General features: G+C 43.3%; 1 protein-coding gene across 1 annotated transcript in view; it reads right to left on the bottom strand.

Annotated features, from left to right (window-relative positions):
- Positions 1-23,764, bottom strand: part of LOC126417100 (uncharacterized) — a 905,013-nt gene that overhangs the window by 550,694 nt on the left and 330,555 nt on the right. Inside the window, exon 3 of the mRNA XM_050084995.1 lies at positions 16,629-16,764. Within this exon, the coding sequence (XP_049940952.1) occupies positions 16,629-16,764 (136 nt within the window). The remainder of the gene's footprint in view (positions 1-16,628; positions 16,765-23,764) is intronic.

Genomic DNA, 23,764 nt, shown 5'->3' with positions numbered 1-23,764 from the left:
CTATTTTTGATTAAAAAGATATGATGGGACAAAGGCGAAACCGATAATATTGTGAATTCTTTAGCAAAGGTCCAAGTATGATCGCTGACACTTATATAGCCCATATATCTATCTTCCACTGATTCATTTTAAAGTCCCGTAGGTTATCAATGAAAGAGCGTAAGTTCGAATAGGGTGGAAAAATGAGGAACGAAATATACCGTACCCTTTTCAGAGTAGCCGGCCGCGGTGGCCGAGCGGTTCTAGACGCTTCAGTCGGGAACCGCGCGACTGCTACGGTCGCAGGTTCGAATGCTGCCTCGGGCATGGATGCGTGTGATGTCCTTAGGTTAGTTAGGTTTAAGTAGTTCTAACTTCTAGAGGACTGATGACCTCAGCTGTTAAGTGCCATAGTGCTCAGACCCATTTGAACCATTTTGAACATTTTCAGAGCGACTACTGTGCTACTTGCTTAAGCGATTTCCTGAAATTGTTGAATACCTAAATCAGTCTATTCTGGCAGTGGTTAGTGCAGCCAACCCCAGGAATGACGGTCCACTGCCGCAAATCGCTCTGTGCATGACACAAATTAAGTGTCTAACACACTCCCTAAGACAAAAAAAGCACAACTCAGGAATTAAAGGAATTACGAATGGGGCAGTAATCGATAGATGTACATGTTTACACAAACGAATGATTAAATTTCAAAGAAATTATATTGTTGAATGATTTACTCAGGAGAAAGAGATTCACAAATCGAGCAAGGTAATAACACGTTGGTCCACCTCTGGTCTTTACGCAAGCAACTCACATGGGTTGACAGAATCGTTTCATGTCCTCGTGAGAGCTATCACACCAAATTCTGTCGGATTGGCGCGTTAGATCGTCAAAATCCCAAGCTTGCCCGAGGGCCCTGCCCATAATGCTCCAAGCGTTGGGGAGAAATGCGGCGACCTTGCTGGACAAAGTAGGATTTAAGAGTCACGAAGAAGAGTAGTAGAAACTCTCACCGTTAGCGAGCGCAGAAACTTTCACCGTGAGCGAGCGGGCATTACCTTGCTGAAGTGTGAGCCCGGTGCACAGGAAACTGTCGACGTTCAGCGGTGCTGTAAGGGTTCTCGCATGGATATCAAAGGGTTCCTGTTCTGAAAATAAATGGCAGCGCACGTCATAAATTCTTTGTTGGGCTGTACTTCGGGCGATTTTCAGGTTTATATGTCACCGATCTCAGGGGCGCATCCAGACGCGTCTTCTGCAACGACCAGCGAAGACGTGTCTGGGGTCTCCACAATGTGTACGTTGTCATCCGACCATGTCTTCTGCGTGTTTTACTTTTGACAACACGCAGTGTTTCCTCAATGTGCCTTTTTGGGCTACATTATCACCAATAATGATTTATTATCGCAGCAAATACATTAAACATAATATCAAGAAATGTTATCATCATTGGTCTCTTTGTCTACCAGTTATGTATACATTACATTCCTTCAGGAAGTAAATAGCTTAGAATACGTTTTGATGCCATCTGTCTATCTACAGCGATGGTTTATATTCAAGGAGTAATGGTTATGAAAGAATAAGTATGCTCATGCCAAAATATCTGCAGTTCAGTAATGTTCAGTACCGTGTTGATGTACCTGATTCACAGTATCTAGCATGTATCCTGCTTGCTATGGGGTCCTCAAGATGGTAGGTAGGTTGGTTCAAATGGTTCAAATGGCTCTGAGCACTATGCGACTTAACTTCTGAGGTCATCAGTCGCCTAGAACTTAGAACTAATTAAACCTAACTAACGTAAGGACATCACACACATCCATGCCCGAGGCAGGATTCGAACCTGCGACCGCAGCGGTCGCTCGGCTCCAGACTGTAGCGCCTAGAACCGCACGGCCACTTCGGCGGCGGTAGGTTGGTGCTCAAGCCGGGTCCACCTTTCGGCAGTGACCCGTCATCCCTCTCCTCTGGTGGCGGAAGGTGGTAAATTCCTATGGGACCAAACTGCTAAGGTCATCGGTCCCTAGGCTTACACGCTACTTAATCTAACGCAAAATAATCTACGCGGACAACTCATACGCTCATACTCGGGGGAGGACTCGAACCTCCGACAGGGGGAGCCGCGCGAATCGTGGCAAGGTGCCCAAGGCCACGCAGCTCCCATTCTTCAACGGCATACATCTTGCTGTCATCCAACATATGATGAAGGTGGGGGGGGGGGAGGGGTTCTTACGATAACTGTAAGTTCCAACTATTCCCATGAATGCTCAATAAGGTTCATGTCAACAAGCCCTTCCATTCTGTTGATTCCTGTTTCCGGGAGGAAGGTATTCACGAGCTGGGCGCAGTACGTTCGTGAATTTTCCTCTTGAAAGTCGGATAAATGGCCTAAACCTCAACTGTTGGTTTGAAGAATAGTTTGGAAGATCCTGTTCCCACACTGCAGTGTGTATCTGGATGCTATCTTAGGTGACAGGCATTCATACTTTCGTGGGAACTGGGTTCCATTCCTGGTAATCCCCAGAACCTTTCCATGGTGTGAGGACTGGAACATGGTACACTCAGCCTCGCAATACCAATTTAGGAGCTCCTTGTCATAAAAACTGACAACGCCCGGCAGAACGGTATCCTGACCCAACGCCTCTCTATGCCGTATCCAATGGTGCCATTGGCAGAGGATGGCGGACCCGTCAGGGTCTCTGAACGGAGTTTAAGTTCTAGACATTCTTGGTTAACCAGTGAGTTGCACGCCTGAGACGTGCACTGGTACGCCACAAGGCCCCCTACCATCTGGCGCCAGAAAAATATAGCCGTCGTCGAAGAAGAAAGATTTCACTGAGCCAGGTTCCATTCTACGACGTTTCCTCCCCCACCTCGATCACCGTGGTGAAGAGGATTTTTATGTCGTTCTTCGCAAGTGAATCTAGGGACCTAACCAACGGTGTGCAGACTGTTGCGACAGGGATTTTCTGCCTTCCTTGTGTCTTGCAATCTTCTCGGTGATAACTACTAGAAATCAGAAATACAGCGAGTAAGAGTTTATTGTTGATAGACGCATATACTGGAAGTCAAGGCGCTGTTTTTACGTCAGTGCTATACTGACTTCCACACTTTCCACTGTAGTTCCTCGAGTGCGAGGGGCCTGATAGCAGAACTGCTACTAGGTGACACACTACCTTCTACTGAAGTATGCGGGATCGTAAGGCTATTCGGGCTTAGTACAGACGTAGAGTGAATGATCTTGCTGTTGTGAAGTAGCATTGACAGGCTGAAAGTGACTCAGATGACCTCTAACGAAGAAACAGCGAAAGGTGTAAGACGATAGCTAAAAAATGCAATGTGCACTAGTAGAAATATGCCTCGTAAGAGGAAGAGCGACGTCTAGTAAAAATTTCTATGCTATAGTCCATGCTTCAGATGAAAAGCACACAAACTTATTCCAGTGGGATACACATTCTAAACACCTCGCCCCCTCGTCGCGTTGTCATCTTCTCATCCCTCCTCTCTTTATCCAGCTCCTCCTCCTTTTCTTCTTGTGCATCACCTCCTCCTCCTCCTCTCTGCCCATCATTTTTCCCCATCGCGCTGTCCATCTCCTACGCCGCCTGTCACTGTCTTCTTATCGTCGCACTGACCTTAAGTCTTGTTTATCACAAGCCAAATCTGCACTGGGAATAGAAGTCGCTTAAAATGAATAGGTAAGTCGGTAGGGATCCTTGGCATGTATGGTATGAGAGAGTCCTCTCCAAATGCTGGATCTGTGAGGATGATTGAGTTTCGCATAGTTTTAATTAGCGAATGGGCAGGATTACAAAATTTCAGACGATGCAGATTCCGTAGTAGTATTCTGATCATGAGTCGATAAGTCATAAATACGGTTTACATGCTTTCTGTGAAACCGACGGTGAGGAAGTAAACAAAACACTACAATGTTTGAAATTATACATAAGGAGAAAGAATACGAGTATATATGGGAGAAACAATTTATCTAATGGTTTACGTGCCCTGCTATCACAATAAAACTGACTATGATAAATAAAACGAAACTACACGTTTTCATGGCACAGAACTTTCTTTTTACAGCCAGTTTTAATAGAAAACATGTACATTGGTACCTGATAAAATATATAGCTTTATGTCCGTGTGAATATTTAGTAGTGTATCGTGTGAAAATTTCAAGTAAATCGCTGCAGAACATTTCGAGATTTTCGCTAACACCTTCTTCCCTTTCTATATTAAATACACGTTATTACACTATAAATGTTAAAAACATATACACACAATGTCCGTCTGAATTTTCATTAATCGCGTAAAAATTTGAAGTAAATCGGCCAAGTATTTTCGAGATTGTCGGTAACAACGTTCATCAACGACTTTTCTTTCTAATGATTCAAATGTCTCTGAGCACTATGGGACTTAACATCTAACGTCATCACTCCCCTAGAACTTAGAACTACTTAAACCTAACTGACCTAAGGACATCACACACATCCATGCCCGAGGTAGGATTCGAACCTGCGACCATAGCCGTCTCGCGGTTCCGGACTGAAGCGTCTAGAACCGCTCAGCCACCGCGGCCGGCTGGACTTTTCTCTATTCAGTAGTATAGATATATTAAGCTGAAGCCCGACATCGTCAGGGGGGAGTCCGCGGTCTTAATGTGGTTTATTAAATAATTTTTTTAAAAGTGAAAACTTTAAATGTGTAGACCGCAATTTTCCTATCACAATTAAGCAACCATATTCAGATCTGTAAATCGTTTAGGAAACACAGCCTGAGAAAATTATATACAGTCAAACACTGTAGGAAAATTAAGTGAAAATATGGGGAGCTAGTTATAGAAGTAAAACTGAACCTTTAACAAAACTATTTTTCAGTGTAGTAAAAACTATGCTAATGCTTATCATGTAATATACCGTTAAAAATATGAAAAGACGGCGAATAAGATTGGGAAAGCATCATTAGCTGTGGTCAAGCAACAACATGTATTCATAAGTTCCAAAACAATTACAGTACACAGTTGAAAATGTCACCGATACCAAGAGAGGTTGTAGAGCTGTCGAAAGAATTGTAGACCAGGAATCTCAAAATGCTAACTCTACGTCCATACGGTTCTTAAAATATGAAGGTAATACTGTCATCAATTTAAAATTGCTAGGAAGAGGTCTGTACTAAGTCCTGAACTGGTAACATGCCGTTTACAGCAAGCAGACCCGACGTAACTGGCATTAATTCATGAATAAAATCCAAAAAGCTTGTGCCTACGTCCGGCTAATTATAAAACCATAAAAGTCACAGGAGAATGAAGAAGTACAGGCCGGGGAAGCTGCCTTATATAACTAACTGTCAATGTGCCATATGTAAAAGATAGCTCATATGTGAGAGTCAGTTGATAACATCAAAGAGAAGAGTTTCGCTAACAAATGTATTTAAAGAATAAAAGACAGATCATACGTCAGAGTCAAATGATAAAAACATCGAAGTACACAGAGTCGCGATAACAATTTGAGTAAAATACGGTAATTTTGCATACTGACGATCATATAGGAAATTGTCCAGCTTCATGAGTAGAAGTTGGATCGAAAGCTCATTACTTGCAATTGTATAACAGGTATTGTCTTGAGAACACTATATGCAACAGGTGCAACAACTGTCAGCTGTGCCGTAGCTGTAAACATACAAGGCATACAGTTCATAGTAATTTCGTAATAAGGCTACGTGATCAACATTCATAATATGAGAGGGAAAAACCATACCCAAGCTTACACCATATGGTCCTAAGAGGTCATCTTTATGAAATATGTATAAATTGAAGAATACTACGAGGACACTGCACGTCCACCATTCTGACAAGACACGTCAAAACGAACTGAATTGTGCAAGAGTCCTACAGTCCAACCAAAGTAACCAAAGGTGATAGATCGCGCAGGAGCGCTTGCATTTACAAAGATAGACACGACTGCGTTGTACGCGAACTGCAAAGGAACAGAGTAAAGACGACTAAAGAATTCTGCAATTCTCTCGACATGTCTACAACGTGTCTTACTCGCGTTTTCAACTACGTACTGTTACTGTTTTGGTACTTACGAATGTATGTTGTTGCACGACGACAGCTAATGACGCCTTCCAATGCTTATTCACCGCCTTTTCATATTTTGAACGTTATGTTAAGCATTGACATAGTTTGTATTACACTGTTAAATGGCTTTGTCAAATGTTACTTCTAGAATTGGCTCTCCATTACTTTTGCTCAGTTCTCGTATAGTGCTTTCGTATTCTACTTGATTGTACGTAACTTTCTTTGAGTGTGTTTCCTACATTTGGTAATGATCTGATGATGATTGCAGATAGCAACCGAAACTAGTTATCGAACTTTAATTCTGATAGGAAAATTGCGGTCTAGGCATTAAAAGTTTTTATTTAAAAAAATTTATTTCAAGAATAGACATATGTGTTCGTGTAAAAATTTGAAGTAAATTGGTCAAGAAATCTTCGAGATTTTTGGTAACAAGTTTCCCCTTTATACATCAAATATTTATTTATATGTTATAAATATTAAATAAATATGTAGCCTACGTCCACCCAAATGTAAGACCACAGGTTAATGTGAGATCAGCCACTGCAAATGGGAAATGCTGGTACATTAATAACGTTGAATGCAAGCATGCAAACGTGCTTGTATTGTATTGTATAGGTCCGGTATATCAGTTTTGGGATGGAGTTCCATTTCTATTGCACTTGGTCGGTCAATAAAGGGACGGTTTATGCCGGTTGTGGATGATGCTGGAGTTGTCGTCCTATGTTATCCCATTCCAGCTCGATTGGAGGCAGATATGGTGATCGAGCAGGCCAAGGCAACGTGCCGACACACTGTACAGCCAGTTGGGTTGCAACGTTACAACAGCGGTATGTGGGTGAGCATTATCGTGTTGGATAACACCCCAAGAATGCTGTTGATGAAAGGCAGCACAACAGGTCGCATCATCAGATTGACGAACAAATTTGAAGCTACGAAGGTGGACATAGCCACGAGAGTGCTCCTGCTGTGATAAGAAGTCACACCCCAGACCATAAATCTAGATGTAGATACAGTATGTGTAGCACACAGACAGTTTGGTTGCTGGCACCCAGCTGGCCTCTTTCTGACCAACACACGGCCATCACAGGCACCTAGACAGAAACAGCTTTCGTCATAAAACACAGCAGACCTCCAATCTGTTCTACAATGAACACTCCCTTGACACCACCGAAGTCGCAAATAGCAATGGTCTTAGCGATAGGTGCGAAATTTGAAGGGTCATCATTTTTCAGATCCAAAAAGACGCCTACCAGCTTTCAATTAGGTCGCACAACTCCTTCTTCTTGTTGTGATTCTTTTCCAAAAAGATTGTTCAGATGGCCCTGAGCACTATGGGACTTAACATCTGTGGTCATCAGTCCCGTAGGACTTATAATTACTTAAACATAACTAACCTAAGGACATCACACACATCCATGCCCGATTCAGGATTCGAACCTGCGACCGTAGCGGTCACGCAGTTACAAACTGAAGTGCCTAGAACCACTCGGCCACACCGGCATTCGATTCTTTTCCTTCAGAGTACCTATGCATATACAAATACTGATACATCCATATTAATTTATGTATAAATACAAAATGATTCACTGCTTACTCCTTAGTGAATGTACTGGTATTTAATACTCGACATGCCCAACGGTTTCGTATGTAGCGGCAGTGTTTCGAGTCCTCTGCTATACTTGCGAACTACTGGCAGATTGAACGGTAAACAGAAGCTGTAATGTCTTATCTCAAAGTTCTTTACTAGGCATATCATAAGGACGATGCAAAATAACCGGCCGGAGTGGCTGAGTGGTTCTAGGCGCTACAGTCTGGAACCGCGCGACTGCTACGGTCGCAGGTTCGAATCCTGCCTCGGGCATGGATGTGTGTGATGTCCTTAGGTTAGTTAGGTTTAAGTAGTTCTAAGTTCTAGGGGACTGATGACCACAGCAGTTAAGTCCCATAGTGCTCCGAGCCATTTGAACCATTTTTTGATGCAAAACATTTCTGAAAAATTTATAGTGCAACGTAGTTAATTGATGGACTATTTTCAAGCCGAACTGCCGCCTTCAGTAAAGGTAAAAGATTAAGACTCGAGGAAAACAATGACCCCTGCACTGAGAATTTGCTCGACGTGTGTACTTTCTAAATGACAAAACGATCGATTGCAGGCGTTCATAGTGTAGGCTGCAGTTAAATGCCTGAACAAGACTCTCTCACAGACACTGTCCCTCTCTTCAGAATTTTTATCACGCTATCTCTCATGCCTTTAAAATGTGCCCCGGGCAATACGACAGGGCCTATTAGTCACCCAACGCACAACTGCAGGCGCAGATGGACCGAAACGAATTGCGTACATAATAAAGGCCTTTTGATTTCACATACAGTTATGCCAATCACAAAACTGTAACACAATTTCTTGCGCAAACCGGAAAATGACTCTTCGGAAACCTTCGGCTGTTTGGTATTAATTATTCCGATGAAACGGAGCGTGGTGGACTGATACAATTAATTTTATTTTCCGCCCGGCGAGTTCCGAAAAGAGTGCGTGCACGTTTCCCTTTCGGTGCAAGAGAATTAAAAATAATTTTAACTGGCAGAAAAAATTCTTTTAATTGAAATATATCAGATTTAGTTTATTTCTGTGTCTGTCGTTATCGTACCTGTGGTATTTATACGATTCCTTGTGGCCCACTTTACGTTCTCAACTAGCTTTTGCGATTCGTTCACTCATTTATTTCAGTTCTCAGTCTTCTCAAGCAGGCCGTCAAATGTTTATCGACATGAAAGATGAATTGCAGCTTTCAAAATAATTTAATTACATCATTTTTGGCTACGCAGGTATGCTGTGTCATGAATTTCTTTTGACGTTATCAGACCAGTGAATAATAGTAGAGATGTAATTCATTCTGGAGGATTGGATGCAATAAAAGATCCGCAGAGGTTCACAAACATCGAACGCTGGGTAATCTACACGTGCTGTAGGTAGTACCACATGTAAACCTGACTTACGTGATCAGGAGTTGAAAACGAAATGTTGCTAACTGGCCACGGTCATCCTCTGCCTTCGGCCTCAGCGGTTGCTGTACGAAGGGGCATGCGGGCAGCACACGGCACCCAAGGCAGTTGTCCCCTTTCCCAATCTTACAGACACAAATTCTCTTCCAAGTACCTTCTGAACTGACATCACGAGACCGTGTACACCCTGTTCAAATTATGCCACCACGGAAACATCCCTAGAAGCAACGGGCATTCAGCCTACATACAGGGTGACAATTATTGAACTACGTGAAATAAAATCGTCATAACCTCTGAATGGTTTGCGTTAGGGCGTTAGGACGTTCACGGTTAGCTGCGTGGCGTGATGCGAATTTTGATGTGAATATGGTCTGGTTTAGCGACGAAGCCCATTTTGATTTGGAAGGGTTTGTTAATAAGAAGGGGGGGGGGGGGGACGGAGAATCTGCATTTCTCGACCGAGAAGTCTCTTCACGCTCAACGGGTAACTGTATGGTGTGCAGTGTCCAATCACGGAATAATCTTTGCGATATTATTCAACTAAATAAAAAAGTATTAGTTACGAACTACGGCGTGCACACACTTTATTCGACATGTAAACGTCACTACAGACATTCGGATTTAGGTTATGATATGTTATGTCTGCCATCACTGGCGATGATGTGGTGCATACGATAGCGAAATGACCCGCTGAAATGTCGGAGCATCGGTGCTGTAGATGACCTCCTGAATAGCTGTTTCCAGCTCAACGATGGTTTTGGGGTTATTAATGTGCAACTTGTCTTTAACATAGACAGATGCGAAGAATATGACGATATGGCGGCCTATCGAGACCCATGCCGTTGGCCTCACTGTACCCCAGAGCCAGAATGCGATCCTAACATTAGGGTTAATTTTATTGTCTGGGAGGGCGACACAGTGGAACTCGCATTCTAACAATATTTATATTTAGGGTAGATTTATAGTCTGTGGGACGTATTGATACTGGCTCGCCAACATGCTACGATTCTACACTACTGGTCATTAAAATTACTACACCAAGAAGAAATGCAGATGATAAGCGGGTATTCACTGGACAGGTATATTATACTAGAAATGACATGTGATTACATTTTCACGCAATTTGGGTGCTTAGATCCTGCGAAATCAGTACCCAGAACAACCACCTCTGGCCGTAATAACGGCCTTTATACGCCTGGGCATTGAGTCAAACAGAGCTTGGATGGCGTATACAGGTACAGCTGCCCATGCAGCTTCAACACGATACCACAATTCATCAAGACTAGTGACCCGCGTATTGTGACGAGCCAGTTGCTCGGCCACCATTGACCAGACGTTTTCAATTGGTGAGAGTTCTGGAGAATGTGATGGTCAGGGCAGCAGACGAACATGTTCTGTATGGACAAAGGCCCGCACAGGACTAGCAACATGCAGTCGTGCATTATCAAGCTGAAATGTAGGATTTAGCAGGGATCGAATGAAGGGTAGAGCCACGGGTCGTAATACATCTGAAATGTAACGTCCACTGTCCAAAGTGCCATCAATGCGAACAAGAGGTGACCGAGACGTGATACTAATGGCACCCCATACCATCACGCCGGGTGATACGCCAGTATGGCGATGACGAATACACGCTTCCAATGGGCGTTCACCGCGATGTTGTCAAACACGGATGTGACCAACATGATGCTGTAAACAGAACCTGAAATCATCCGAAAAAATTACCTTTTGCCATTCGTGCACCCAGGTTCGACGTTGAGTACACCATTGCAGGTGCTCCTGTCTGTGATGCAGCGTCAAGGGTAACCGCAGCCATGGTCTCCGAGCTGATAGTCCATGCTGCTGCAGACGTCGTCGAACTGTTCGTGCAGATGGTTGTTGTCTTGCAAACGTCCCCATCTGTTGACTGAGGGATCGAGAGGTGGCTGCACGATCCCTTACGGCCATGCGGATAAGATGCATGTCATCTCCACTGCTAGTAATACGGTGGCTGCACGATCCCTTACGGCCGTACGGATAAGATGCATGTCATCTCCACTGCTAGTAATACGAGGCCGTTGGGATCCAGCACGGCGTTCCGTATTACCCTCCTGAACCCACCGATTCCATATTCTGCTAACAATCATTGGATCTCGACCAACGCGAGCATCAATGTCACTATACGATAAACCGCAATCGCGATAGTCTACAATCCGACCTTTATCAAAGTCGAAAACGTGATGGTACGCATTTCTCCTCCTTACGCGAGGCATCTCAAACGACGCTTCATCAAGTAACGCCGGTCAACTGCTGTTTGTGTATGAGAAATCTGTTGGAAACTTTCCTAACGTCAGGACGTTGTAGGTGTCGCCATCGGCGTCAAACTTGTGTGAATGCTCTGAAAAGCTAATGATTTGCGTATCACAGCATCTTCTTCCTGTGGGTTAAATTTCGCGTCTGTAGCACGTCATCTTCGTGGTGTAGCAATTTTAATGGCCAGTAGTGTATGATTGGTAACTGACGAGTCATGTGATAGACTTGCAGTACTGTGAATCGACAGCTTTTTAAGAGTTACGTACAGCCAGCCCTCTTTCCTCTGAGCGGAGTAGCAGTGCAGCGGTCAAATTGCCATTCTTCAGCCGCTGTTCAAAAAGCTACAATTAAAGACAATGAGTATTTAAATAACCCATGTGAAAGGCATAAAGATGTGATGTACATTTCATTATTATGAAATGGAGCCGCCGGGTTACGTGGGTAGAGAATGGGATGTGGAAAGCATTAATGAGGATACGATGTGCAAAAGAATGTAGACTCCAGAATGAAATTTTACCCCGCAACGTGTGTGCGCCGATGTGAAACTTCCTGGCAGATTAATATAGTGTGGACTTCTGACTTTCGGAAACTTCTTGCCATATTAAAACAGTGTGCTGGATCGAAAATAGAGGTTGGTATTTTTGCTTTCGCGGGCAAGTGCTCTGCCAACTTTTTCCCCGCTCTGTTCGTCATTGTTCTCGGCATTTTGTCTGTTAGGACGTCACATAAAACCACTTCAAATTCATCAATGAACATTTCTCTCTGTTGCCATCCCTCTGACCGAACACATTTAGTTGCCATACCGGCGGCTTAACTGCCAAAGCTCATCACCATGAGGTACTGGCGGAAGTAAAGCCGTGCGAGGGGTCGTGAATAATGCCTGGGCAGTTCAGTCAGTGGAGACTGTTCCGGAGAACAGTTTTATTCTACCAGAAAGATTCAGGAAGAAGCGTGACTATGTGGGAAGGCGTAATGGGTGGGGTATAGCTGTTAGATGAGTGGGATGTCAAGTGGAGCAAGAAAATTTGATTATGAGTGTTCTTTTGTGATTATGGCACACGTAGGTGATAAAGGCAGCCAGGAGAGAGATGATCACGGTGTAATAACTTAATAGTCTGCAGTTTGCTGAACTAGTCACAGATGAAGGAATTATAGTGGACAGAAAATTAGAATCTAGTATTCCTTCATTTATTAGTCCCTTTTTACTTGTTTCGTTTTTGGCTGTCATCAGAATCCTGGTTCAGATAAAAACCAAAGGATTACGTAGCTACATGTTTAACATGTAACGAACGTGAGCTGGATGTAATTGAATAGAGTAGGTAATATTTGAAAGGACGGATAGGTTCTAGAGAAGAGTTTGTTGTCTTGAAGGGGCCTGGGACTGAAATACGCAAACGCTTCTTCTTTTCGGTCATTCGTGTCACTCCCCCCCCCCCCCCCTCCCCAATAAGAGTTATTATAATTTTAAGTTTTCATCACTAACTTTATTTTATTCGTCAGTGACTATAGGGCCCAGTAATTGTCTAAATTACATCTGTGAGGTACATCTGCTTTCTTGACATAGGCCCACAACGGCGTATTTTAGTCGGAAAGTGTACAGTTCGTGACTTAACACAGTTCAGTCCCTTTTTTCGCAGTTGATTCACGCACATGGGGTTGGTCCCCATCTATTTTTCATCTAAATTACTATTTCGCTACTGTTAATTAAGGATCAGATCTGATTTGTAATTCTATTCTTTCGTCTTACACACGACATTCATCATTTACAATGATCTTCTTATTACCTGACGACGATTTTTATCAATCGAGAAGTGCTGAAATTTTTATATAGACTCGCCAGTTGTTACTCTGCGGCATTCTGTAACCTATGACATAGCATTTGTAAGTTACTTCCATTGGTATGAACTTATAAATTGTATTTATTAATTATATGTAAGACCGCTTTTGTGAGGCAATATTTTCTTCCATCTTTAAGCTTAGGAATTCAATGTTTTCAGATATCTCAGACAATTTAAAAAAAATTTCGAGTCATTAATTAAAAAAAAAACTATTTTGTACAGATATTTGCGCCAGAAGATGCAACTTAAGAGTTGTGTAACCGTTTGTGTAGGTTTAAAAGTGACCTGAAAAAAAAAAAAAAAAGTTACAACGGACCATTGAACATTTCATTCAGTTTCATTCTAATAGTTTTAACACGAGTATTTTTAAAATTTGTTCACTGTATGAACTGTCAAGCAATCATGTGTCCCTGGGAATGGTCATGGGGCGTTTGGTAATGAACACCTTAACAGAGGTTCCAATGGGTACAGACATATTTTGAGTTAGGACGGAGGGATGAGGTGTGCGGAGAAAAGTGGATGTACTGAGCAAGATATAGTGCATGGTTTCCAGGGATATAGAAAGGAAATAGCGTGAGAGGAGTGCGGTCGTCGCCTGCAGAGTTTCTTTGAAGTGAAGCCAGCGGCCACTCAGAGCATCTGGCTGTGAAACCGTGAATTTGCCCGCCACTCTTGGCGGAGCCATGAAACAGATGCGACCGAGCGATTCCGTAGTCAGTGTGTCGACGTTGACACTTTGCCGTCCGCAAGTCTAGTACAAATGTAATCGCTAGGCGCCAGCAACGCTAATTAGGATTACTTGGCTAGTCGCCGGCCGTTCTTGATACAATCGGGAGATTATAAATTGTTAAATTTTACTAATCTCATCGTTAGTTCTCATTAGTTCACAACCCTGTTCCCCTACTTTCATAAAGTTTCGAAGAAATGCGAATATAATTACAAAATTTGATTGTTTCATATATTTGTTTATTTGCATTGTCTTTGGTACTCTTTCGTATGATATGCAGCAAAGCAGTCTCCAAGATATAACGCAACTCCACAAGACTTGCACATTAAGTTTCTTGTTCTCCTTTTTTGGTTTTTGGAACATACATGGCAGTTCCTTCGTTTTCGTTTATTCGTTTCGGAAATAGGTATTAGCTGGTGTTGCTTCATGTGACAGGAAAGTCTGCCAACCGGATCATGATGAGACGTACGCGATATAGTGGCAACCCAAAGTTTTGTTCAGAAACAGGTACATGGTCTTTTGCCACGAATCACGCACTTTCAATAAAAAATCGTGAAATCGGAGACTCTGGTGGTCTTTATTGAAATATTGCCATGCATGGAACGCATTAAATCATGCGCAATTAAAGAGGTATATGCAAACCTTTTTTATAGTTTTTCTGTATATAGGGTAATAACTCAAATATTAGTCTCCCCTATGTACTGCTTTCTTGTATTTGTTGTAGTCTAATATAGTCTAATACACTTGCAGGTTTATTTATTGTGTAACCTGTTAATCTACATTTTCTTTGAGTGTCAGTCAAAGTGGCATTATGTATTCTAGAGATCCTTCGCATCGTTTTAGTTTACGAAGCTCTCCATACCTGTGCGAGTACTTCACCTTTCGTCGACGACAAGCTTCAACACATTGACATAGCGTGCTTTAATTTTTCCGGTAAACCTCAGTTTAGCCATATCGCTCCACAAACACGAATTTTGTTTTCAAGTAACTTCTCTGCAAGTTCTACACTGTTATAATAATTATCGCTCGACAAACACGAATTTTCTTTTCAAGTAACTTCTCTGCAAGTTCTACACTGTTATAATAATTATCCACGTAGAGGTGATGCCACTTTCCATAAGGAGGTGTCAATAGTTCCATCACTGTTTTTGCTAAAGGCTGTCCGGCACCGGAATATATCTTGAATATCCCGTACTCGAATCACACAGCATCCGAATGAGTATGCCATATTTCGTAATTTTCAACGGATTGTAAACTTTAAAATTTAACATTCCACGCCACGGCCATCAATAGAGACGTTTTGACTTGAATTAAAGGTTCCTTCAAACTTCTGAGAAAAATAATCATTTACGAATTGCGCTTGAAAAAGCCGGTCGACATTATCCAGATTGTTGTTGTTGTCGGAAAAATGGAAAAATGATAATATTTGTCTGAATGGGTTGCGGGACATCGTTTTGCGAAATATCGGTGTGCCCATCAACGGAATCGTTGACCAATAATCATAGACCCGTGTTTTTTTTTTACAATTCCCATAAGGATAGCAAGCCCAAACCATTTTCTAAGTTCCGGCCCCGTAACATCGACAAATTTGGCATTTCTTTAACCAGTTTTCTCCTGTTGTAATTTTGACTGTAGTACTTATTGGTTTCGTTGCTAATATATTCGAATAGATTGTTCTCAATATATAATTGTACGATATCCTCGAAGCTCCGAGCATCTCTGGGAAATATGTTTGGACCCGGAGATCCTTCTGATTTATTCTTGGTCCTCGGTAAATCAAAGTCTGACCACTGTGCACTGTCTTGTTCTTCTGATTCATCGGAATCAGTTGGCAACCGTAGCGTTTGCCGAATGCTTCTTGGACGTATTTCACTTTCTTCCCGCGATTCTGCTTCACTTTCATTTTTTTTATATGTATATTCAACGTCTTCTTCCCAATCGTCAGACTAGACGTCCGCGCATTCATCGTAAATAATTGGATAATCTCTTTCGTCTGCCATCATGAAAGGGCACAAGTACTTTTAAAAACAAAAAACTTGGTGAGGTGTGTAACTTATTGTTACCTAGACAAAACACAAACAGAATGCAAAAGGTACTAAAGTGCAGTCGCCGGCCACTGCGTGCTACTATGCTCACGACACCACTGTGTTGTCGCCGGCCGTGGACCGCTATTTCGCGCATGACACCACTATGGTGTCGCCGGACGGCATAGTGTTAACATAGATTGTATTGTGTGTATTGTATGTTAACCGGGGCCTAGAAACGACGGAAAGGCTCCGTACCCGCCGCAGCCGCTGTGGTCCACAACCCCACGACGACTACCGCAGTCCACTTCACCCCTCCGCCGCCACAAACCGAACCCAGGGTTATCGTGCTGTTCGCTCCCCGGTGGACCCCCCGGGAACGTCTCACACCGGACGAGTGTAACCCCTATGTTTGCGTGGTAGAGTAATGGTTGTGTACACGTACGTGGAGAACTTGTTTGCGCAGCAATCGTCGACATAGTGTAACTGAGGCGGAATTAGGGGAACCAGCCCGCATTCGCCGAGGCAGATGGAAAACTGCCTAAAAACCATCCACAGACTGGCCGGTTCACCGGACCTTGACGCAGATCCGCGGGGCGGATTCGTCTCGGGGACCAGGCACTTCTTCCCGCCCGGAAAGCCGTGCGTTAGAGTTAACATGGATAGAGGCAGGCAGTCAGAGCAGCGGTACTTACAGACGACGTGCATGTGGCTAGCGACGACCTGCGTGTGGAAGGAGGGCGCGTCGGCCGACACCTCGCAGCGGTACTTCCCCGCCAGCTCCAACTGCACGTCCCGCAGCACCACCTGGTGGGCGTTCGACTGCCCGATCTGCAACAAGGCGGAAAATGTATGTAGCGTCACAATCCACGGCGGATTTCAGTGTGCGTACTAATAATTACAGGCACTAGGCTGCTCGGTGGATGGATGGAGTATCAGAATTAACAAAAATCGCAAGACAGTTTCTATCGATATTCGTGTCATGCGGGTCGTTATAAATCCTAGCCATGTATGCGCAGACAGTGAGTACTGGCACTGTTGTCGACATTCTCTGTTCTCGTCCCTACGTTGGGCTTTGTTTCGTGTGTAGCTAACACAACGAATTGCTTCTGCTTTAATATTCTAAAATCCGAAACAGCGCAAGTATGATTCGCACTCTGAGGGTTCCGCACAAGCTTAATTACACTACTGGTCATTAAAATTGCTACACCAAGAATAAATGCAGATGATAAACGGGTATTCATTGGACAAGTATATTATACTAGAAATGACATGTGATTACATTTTCACGCAATTTGGGTGCTTAGATCCTGAGAAATCAGTACCCAGAACACCAACCTCTGGCCATAATAACGGCCTTGATACGCCTGGGCATTGAGTCACACAGAGCTTGCATGGCGTGTACAGGCTCAGCTGCCCATGCAGCTTCAACATGATACCACAGTCCATCAAGACTAGTGACAGGCGTATTGTGACGAACCAGTAGCTCGGCCACCATCGACCAGACGTTTTCAATTGGTGAGAGATCTGGAGAATGTGCTGGCCAGGGCAGCAATCGAAAATTTTCTGTATCCAGAAAGGCCCGTACAGCACCTGCAACATTCGGTCGTGCATTATCCTGCTGAAATTAGGGTTTCACAGGGATCGAATGAAGGGTAGAGCCACGGGTCGTAACACATCTTAAATGTAACGTCCACTGTTCAAAGTGCCGTCAATGCGAACAAGAGGTGACAGAGACGTGTAATCATTTGCCCCCCATACCATCACGCCGAGTGATATGCCAGTATGGCTATGACGGATACACGCTTCCAAAGTGCGTTCACCGCGATGTCGCCAAACACGGAAGTGACCATCATGATGCTGTAAACAGAACCTGGATTCATCCGAAAAAATGACGTTTTGCCATTCGTGCACCCAGGTTCGTCGTTGAGTACACCATCGTAGGCGCTCCTGTCTGTGATAGAGCGTCAATGGTAACCGCAGCCATGGTCTCCGGGGTGATAGTCCATGCTGCTGCAAACGTCGTCGAACTGTTTGAGTAGATGGTTGTTGTCTTGCAAACGTCCCCATCCGTTGACTCAGGGATTGAGACGTGTCAGCACGATCCCTTATAGCCGTGCGGATAAGATGCCTGTCATCTCGACAGCTAGTGATGCGAGGCCGTTGGGATCCAGCACGGCGTTCCGTTTTACCCTCCTGAACCTACCGATTCCATATTCTGCTAACAGTCATTGGATGTCGACCAACGCGAGCAGCAATGTCGCGATATGATAAACCGAAATCGCGATAGGCTACAGTACGACCTATATCAAAGTCTCCTCCTTACACGAGGCATCACAACAACGTTCACCAGGCAACGCCGGTCAGCTGCTGTTTGTGTATGAGAAATCGGTTGGGAACTTTCCTCATGTCAGCACGTCGTAGGTGTCGCCACCGGCGCCAAACTTGTGTGAATGCTCTGAAAAGCTAATCATTTGCATTTCACAGAATCTTCTTCCGGTCGGTTAAATTTCGCGTCCTTAGCACGTCATCTTCGTGGTGTAGCAATTTTAATGACCAGTAGTGTATGTATACAGTGTGTTCGGAGACTCCCGTTACAACCTCGTAGCAATTATAGAGGGGAATGAGTTGATAATACCTTGAATTAGAACCCGTGTCCGGAAACGTACCGTTTTCATGGTACAACCATTTGAAATCACGTTGGTTTACAAGTAATTTCTGAGGGTTCGCCTAGTGCTTCACTTGTTTCGCAGTTCCATTCCTTAATAGCCAAAGTAACTACACGTGTATTCGTCGACAGGTTCTCTTCAAACTGATGCAGTACGGCCTCTTCCTACACGGGTCTGCGGCGTGTCCTTGGAGCACCACACTTACGCCTGCAGCTATGGCGGTACTCCTTCTAAAGGCCCTTGAGTAATTATGGAGGCAAGGTTATGCTTTGTGGTCGGCCGCTGTGGAGAACGATCTTAAAGGCTACGAGCAGCTTTTCCGTTACCATCAGCTTCGTCATTCAGAAGGATCACGTCGGTGCATTCTGGAAATGGGCACTCTAACACGCACAGACTCGTGAATGAGGCTCGGACCAGGTCACAGAGGTAGGATACACATCAAAGGACATGAGTCTATTCGACGTAAGCAACTCTCGCCATGACTACCGTGTTGCATACCTACTTAGCAAAAATGTTTTCAAACGGCTGCAGCACTGAAAAAGTACGTTTCCGGACATGGGTTCCTTTTCAAGGTATTATGTATCACTCCACTTTACAAGTCCTAGAGTTTTGTATCGAGAACTTCCAAACATTCTGCACACGCAGTTCATCTGTAGGTTCTGATGACAAAGTTTGCGAGTGTCGAAATATGTGGTATAAATGGCGATAGCTTTTGATTTCACTTCCTTAGAAGCTTAAATTTCATACACCACCAAGGGACCGTAAACGAAGTATTTCACATAAATCTCAACTTATACCACTACGAGTTCCTGAATGAGTCTTAACTGAAGGACAAACAAACGGTAAACAAAGCGATCCTATAACGGTTCCGTTTTTGCCGAGTGATGTACGAAACCCTGAAATCCAGACCAATCGCCATATTGAGTGTTGCCTGTTAAAAAAGCTGGGCCATCTCGGCAGCAACGGAAATCTGGTCGAGGACCTTCAATTTTTATCGGCATAGCTAGCCGGTCATCAGCCACCGTGCCGAGTGTCTTCAAGGCGAGCGTCGATAACACAGGCAATACAGTGTTACACTGTCATCTCTTCTGCAAAATATATTACTGCGTTTTGAGGTATATGGTATTAAAAAAAGTATCTCATATTCCAATACTAGATAGTGCTGACCAAAGCTAGATTTGTATTTTGGAAATAGTAGTTTTGTTGCTAAACTTTATTGCTTTTATTTTATTTACATCATCACTCACTGCGACTATTTTCGGGACTGCAACCCATCTCTCACGAGCGTTTTCTTATAATCACCCAAGCTCTCAAGCTGGAACCAAGCCATAGATCGACAATGGTACCAAAATTTCCTTTTACTGTCGGTCACAAAGAACCAAAAATAGCTGTTGTAGTCTCAACTGTTTACTTAGTAAGTAACATACACTAACGGGCCGAAACATTGGAAACACCAGCTTCAAGGATGGGGAATCGTTCTAGCGATAGCACAGGCGACAAATAGTGAAATCCACTGACATAACGTACTGCGACAAAGTCCTGGCGCCTGTGAACGAGTTTCCCGGTTGCCACGAAGCTGGTCGGATTCCTGCGTGCTGTTGTCATGCGCTTACATGAAAACTGCTTGAATAGCCTCAAAGGGCGGAAAAGTTTTTGCAGAACATGCCATTCCGTTTAAAGAGATCAGTGACTGACTTATCACTATTGCTTATCATTTGTCACACACTTCGCATAGTGCAATCATAACCTGCTTCGGGCCACAATGGCCGTCTTTTTTTGCAGAACATGCCATTACGTTTAAGGAGATTAGTGACTGACTTATCAGTATTGCATATCATTTCTCACACACTTTCCATAGTGCAATCATTACCTGTTTCGGACCACAATGGCCGTCTTCAGATGTTGTGGGTGAGGGCGGCATTTTGTGAATATGCCCATGACCCACAGCTACTAACGATGGCCGTTTTGAGCGGAAACCGGTTGTGACTGAATCATTAAACGTGATTGTGTAAAAAAGAAACTAGATGTTCATAGGCAACGTCGTGGTGGAGCGAATGGATGCTCAAAACATCCACTACGCCACAGACAACGGGCTGAGGGGTCAATTTTGTGTTATATGGGACATTTATTTGTCGGAATTCCGTGACTTATGTGCGGACACCTGATATCAGATACCTCCAAAAACCGTTACTGTAATGGTGACTTTTCACGTTAAGAAGTGCGTCTCTCCTATTCCTCTTGAAGTCATCCGCAGGAATCCGCGTAATTCGTCTTCTAATAATGCTGACATCGAGTGCTACCATTTCTCATTGTTGTCCAGATCTTTGCCGAGCGCTTGCACTGAAGTTTCGTCAGTTGTTAAACGAGTGAGTTATACACTCTTATTTCTGTGAAGTTACAAGAGTACCACATTTTCAAAACACCGTAAGTTAAAAGATGGTTCAAATTGGCTCTGAGCAGTATGGGACTTAACTTCTGAGGTCATCGGTCCCCTAGAACTTGAATTACTTACACCTAACTAACCTAAGGACATCACACACATCCATGCCCAAGGCAGGATTCGAACCTGCGACCCTAGCGGTCGTGCGGTTCCAGACTGTAGCGCCTTGAACCGCTCGGCCACCACGCCCGGCAGCGTAAGTTACATTATTGTGTATATAACTTCCAGTAACTGTGAATAGGTGTGTCTGTAATGGTTTCAGAAGATGTTTATTGATCATTTATTTCAAAGATCTATTCCATTTCTGTATGACACCTGTCTGACCTTTGATCCCCGTTTGGAGCTCATGGCAGTTTTCATGTAAAACTTTATTTGGCTTTTATTTGCTCCTTAGACGATGAGTTGCTATGAAGCACTTTCTATGAGGAAAATGGGACAAATTGTAAATGACCTGAAGCTCATGGCTTCTTTTGGTGATGATGTGAATGAGAGCACTGACATGGTCGAGCTCTCTCCAGATCGTGTAGATCAGATGTCTGAGTGCGAAGATATCGATGAAAATATATTTGAAAATACAGTTCTATATGATGTGCTTGGAAATTCATGCCAATGGAGAAAAGGAAAATGAGGAGCATGCAGGCCAAAGAAAGAAAAAAGTGAAAGTTATTATCACTTCTAATTGGACAACAGAAGATGCGACTTACACTAAAACCATAGAAATTGAACAGCGAGAATATAATTTGGTAGCAGTAGTAAAAGGAAAATCTGTTGTTGAGTGCTTTGAAGAATTTGTTGATGAACAGGTATTAAACTAGATTGTGAGTGAAAGTGTCTGATATGCTGCACAGAACAATAATTACAGCTATGAGTTATCCAATGAATGCATAAAAAACTTCACAGGTATACAGCTCTTCACTGGATACCATGCTCTTCCACAGGAAAAGCTGTACCGGTGCTGCAATGAAGACATTAACTTTGATATAAAATGTGTACACAGTGTATCAGTCGCAACAGATATCTGGAAATAAAGTGCCACCTTCATTTCAATGATGACGCAAATCTGAACAGAATCCCACCTTACGAAAGCGATAAACTTTTCAAAATTCGTGCGTTGCTGAATTTACTGAATAACAATTTCATAAAATTTCTAGTGTTTCCGACAGCCAGAGCAGTGATGAGTAAATAGTACGATATCATGGACACCATTACCTAAAATATTTCATTCGTGGGAAACCAGTGAGATTTGGATTCAAACAGTGGGCCATATGCTATTCTCAAAGCTGTTTCTGTTCCCATATGTCAGTCTATGAAGGACAATTGAAGGATATAAGTGTTTTATCAGTTCTGGGACTTGGCGGATCAGGTGTGTTGAATATGATTTATTTTCTACAGACTCCTGAACTTCACAAAATATTTTTTTATAACCTTTTCACGAGCTTCTGTTAGATGAAAGAGCTCTCAGAAATGAGAGTAAGGGCAACTGGAGCTGTCCGTATGAACCGAATGAACAACTGTTCAACTGAATCTGAGAACAGCATGAAAAATTAACGACGAGGAACATATGACTATTGATTTAACAAAAGTATGGAGATAACAGCAGGAACGTGGAAGGGTAACAATTGTGTAAATCTCTTGTCAAACCATGAGACAGTGCATCCAGTAAGCCAAATAAAGAGATGAAGCAAAGCTGAGAACAAAGAAGTGCAAGTTCCACTGCCAAGAATTATTGGTTCAAAATGGTTCAAATGGCTCTGAGCACTATGGGACTTAACTTCTAAGGTCATCAGTCCCCTAGAACTTAGAACTACTTAAACCTAACTAACCTAAGGACATCACACACATCCATGCCCGAGGCAGGATTCGAACCTGCGACCGTAGCAGTCGCGCGGTTCCAGATAGTAGCGGGTAGTACCGCTCGGCCACCCTGGTCGGCTCAAGAATTATTTCAGAATATAACAATCATATGGGAGGTGCGGAAAAACTGGGCTGGAATGTGTAGCAGTATCGTGTGAGAGTTCGAGGTAGGAAATGGTACTTCCCATTTATCGCCAATGTGTTAGATGTAGCGTTGGTCAAAGAGCATCTACTGCCTCTCGAATGAAAACATTCCACTGCTTCAATTGCGGAGGATGGTGGCAAGGGCATATCGTGTTCAGTCATCTGCTGCTACTGAATCGAAAAGGGCAGGACGGCCATCATACCAAAAATCATCCCTCTCACGTATTCAAGTTGAACTCAGGACTTCGGAAACGGACATATGATTGAACGCAGAAGACAATGGAAAAAAAGAAAATGTGCAATTTGCAATAAAAATGTGAGGAAACAGTGTTCTGTGTGCAATGTGGGACCCAATATTGATTGTTTTGTTGCCGGGCACAAAAAAGAAAGTGGCATGTGCCATGACTCCATTTGGGGATCGATTAAAATAAATCATTTATTTCAAGGTTACTGCATAATTTCATTTTATATGCCTTTTCCCAGTCTCTCTGTCAATCACGCAACACAGAAATAAATGTAGATCGAAGAAAAGAAATGGTGCTTAATGGGTGAAGTTCTAAGAGTGCCTGCTACTTTTCGCCCTCACAACTCATATTTCTAAACAAATAACATAGCAGCACGCTATTAAGTTCGTGGATGTAATATTTTGGCTCGTCAGTATATTATATGCTATTGACATAATGAATGACGTTTCATTTCCGGATGGAAGTAGCATAAATATTCA

This window comes from Schistocerca serialis, chromosome 8, assembly GCF_023864345.2.
Source record: "Schistocerca serialis cubense isolate TAMUIC-IGC-003099 chromosome 8, iqSchSeri2.2, whole genome shotgun sequence".
NCBI lineage: Eukaryota > Metazoa > Arthropoda > Insecta > Orthoptera > Acrididae > Schistocerca > Schistocerca serialis.
This window is presented reverse-complemented; position numbering and strand designations above follow the sequence as displayed.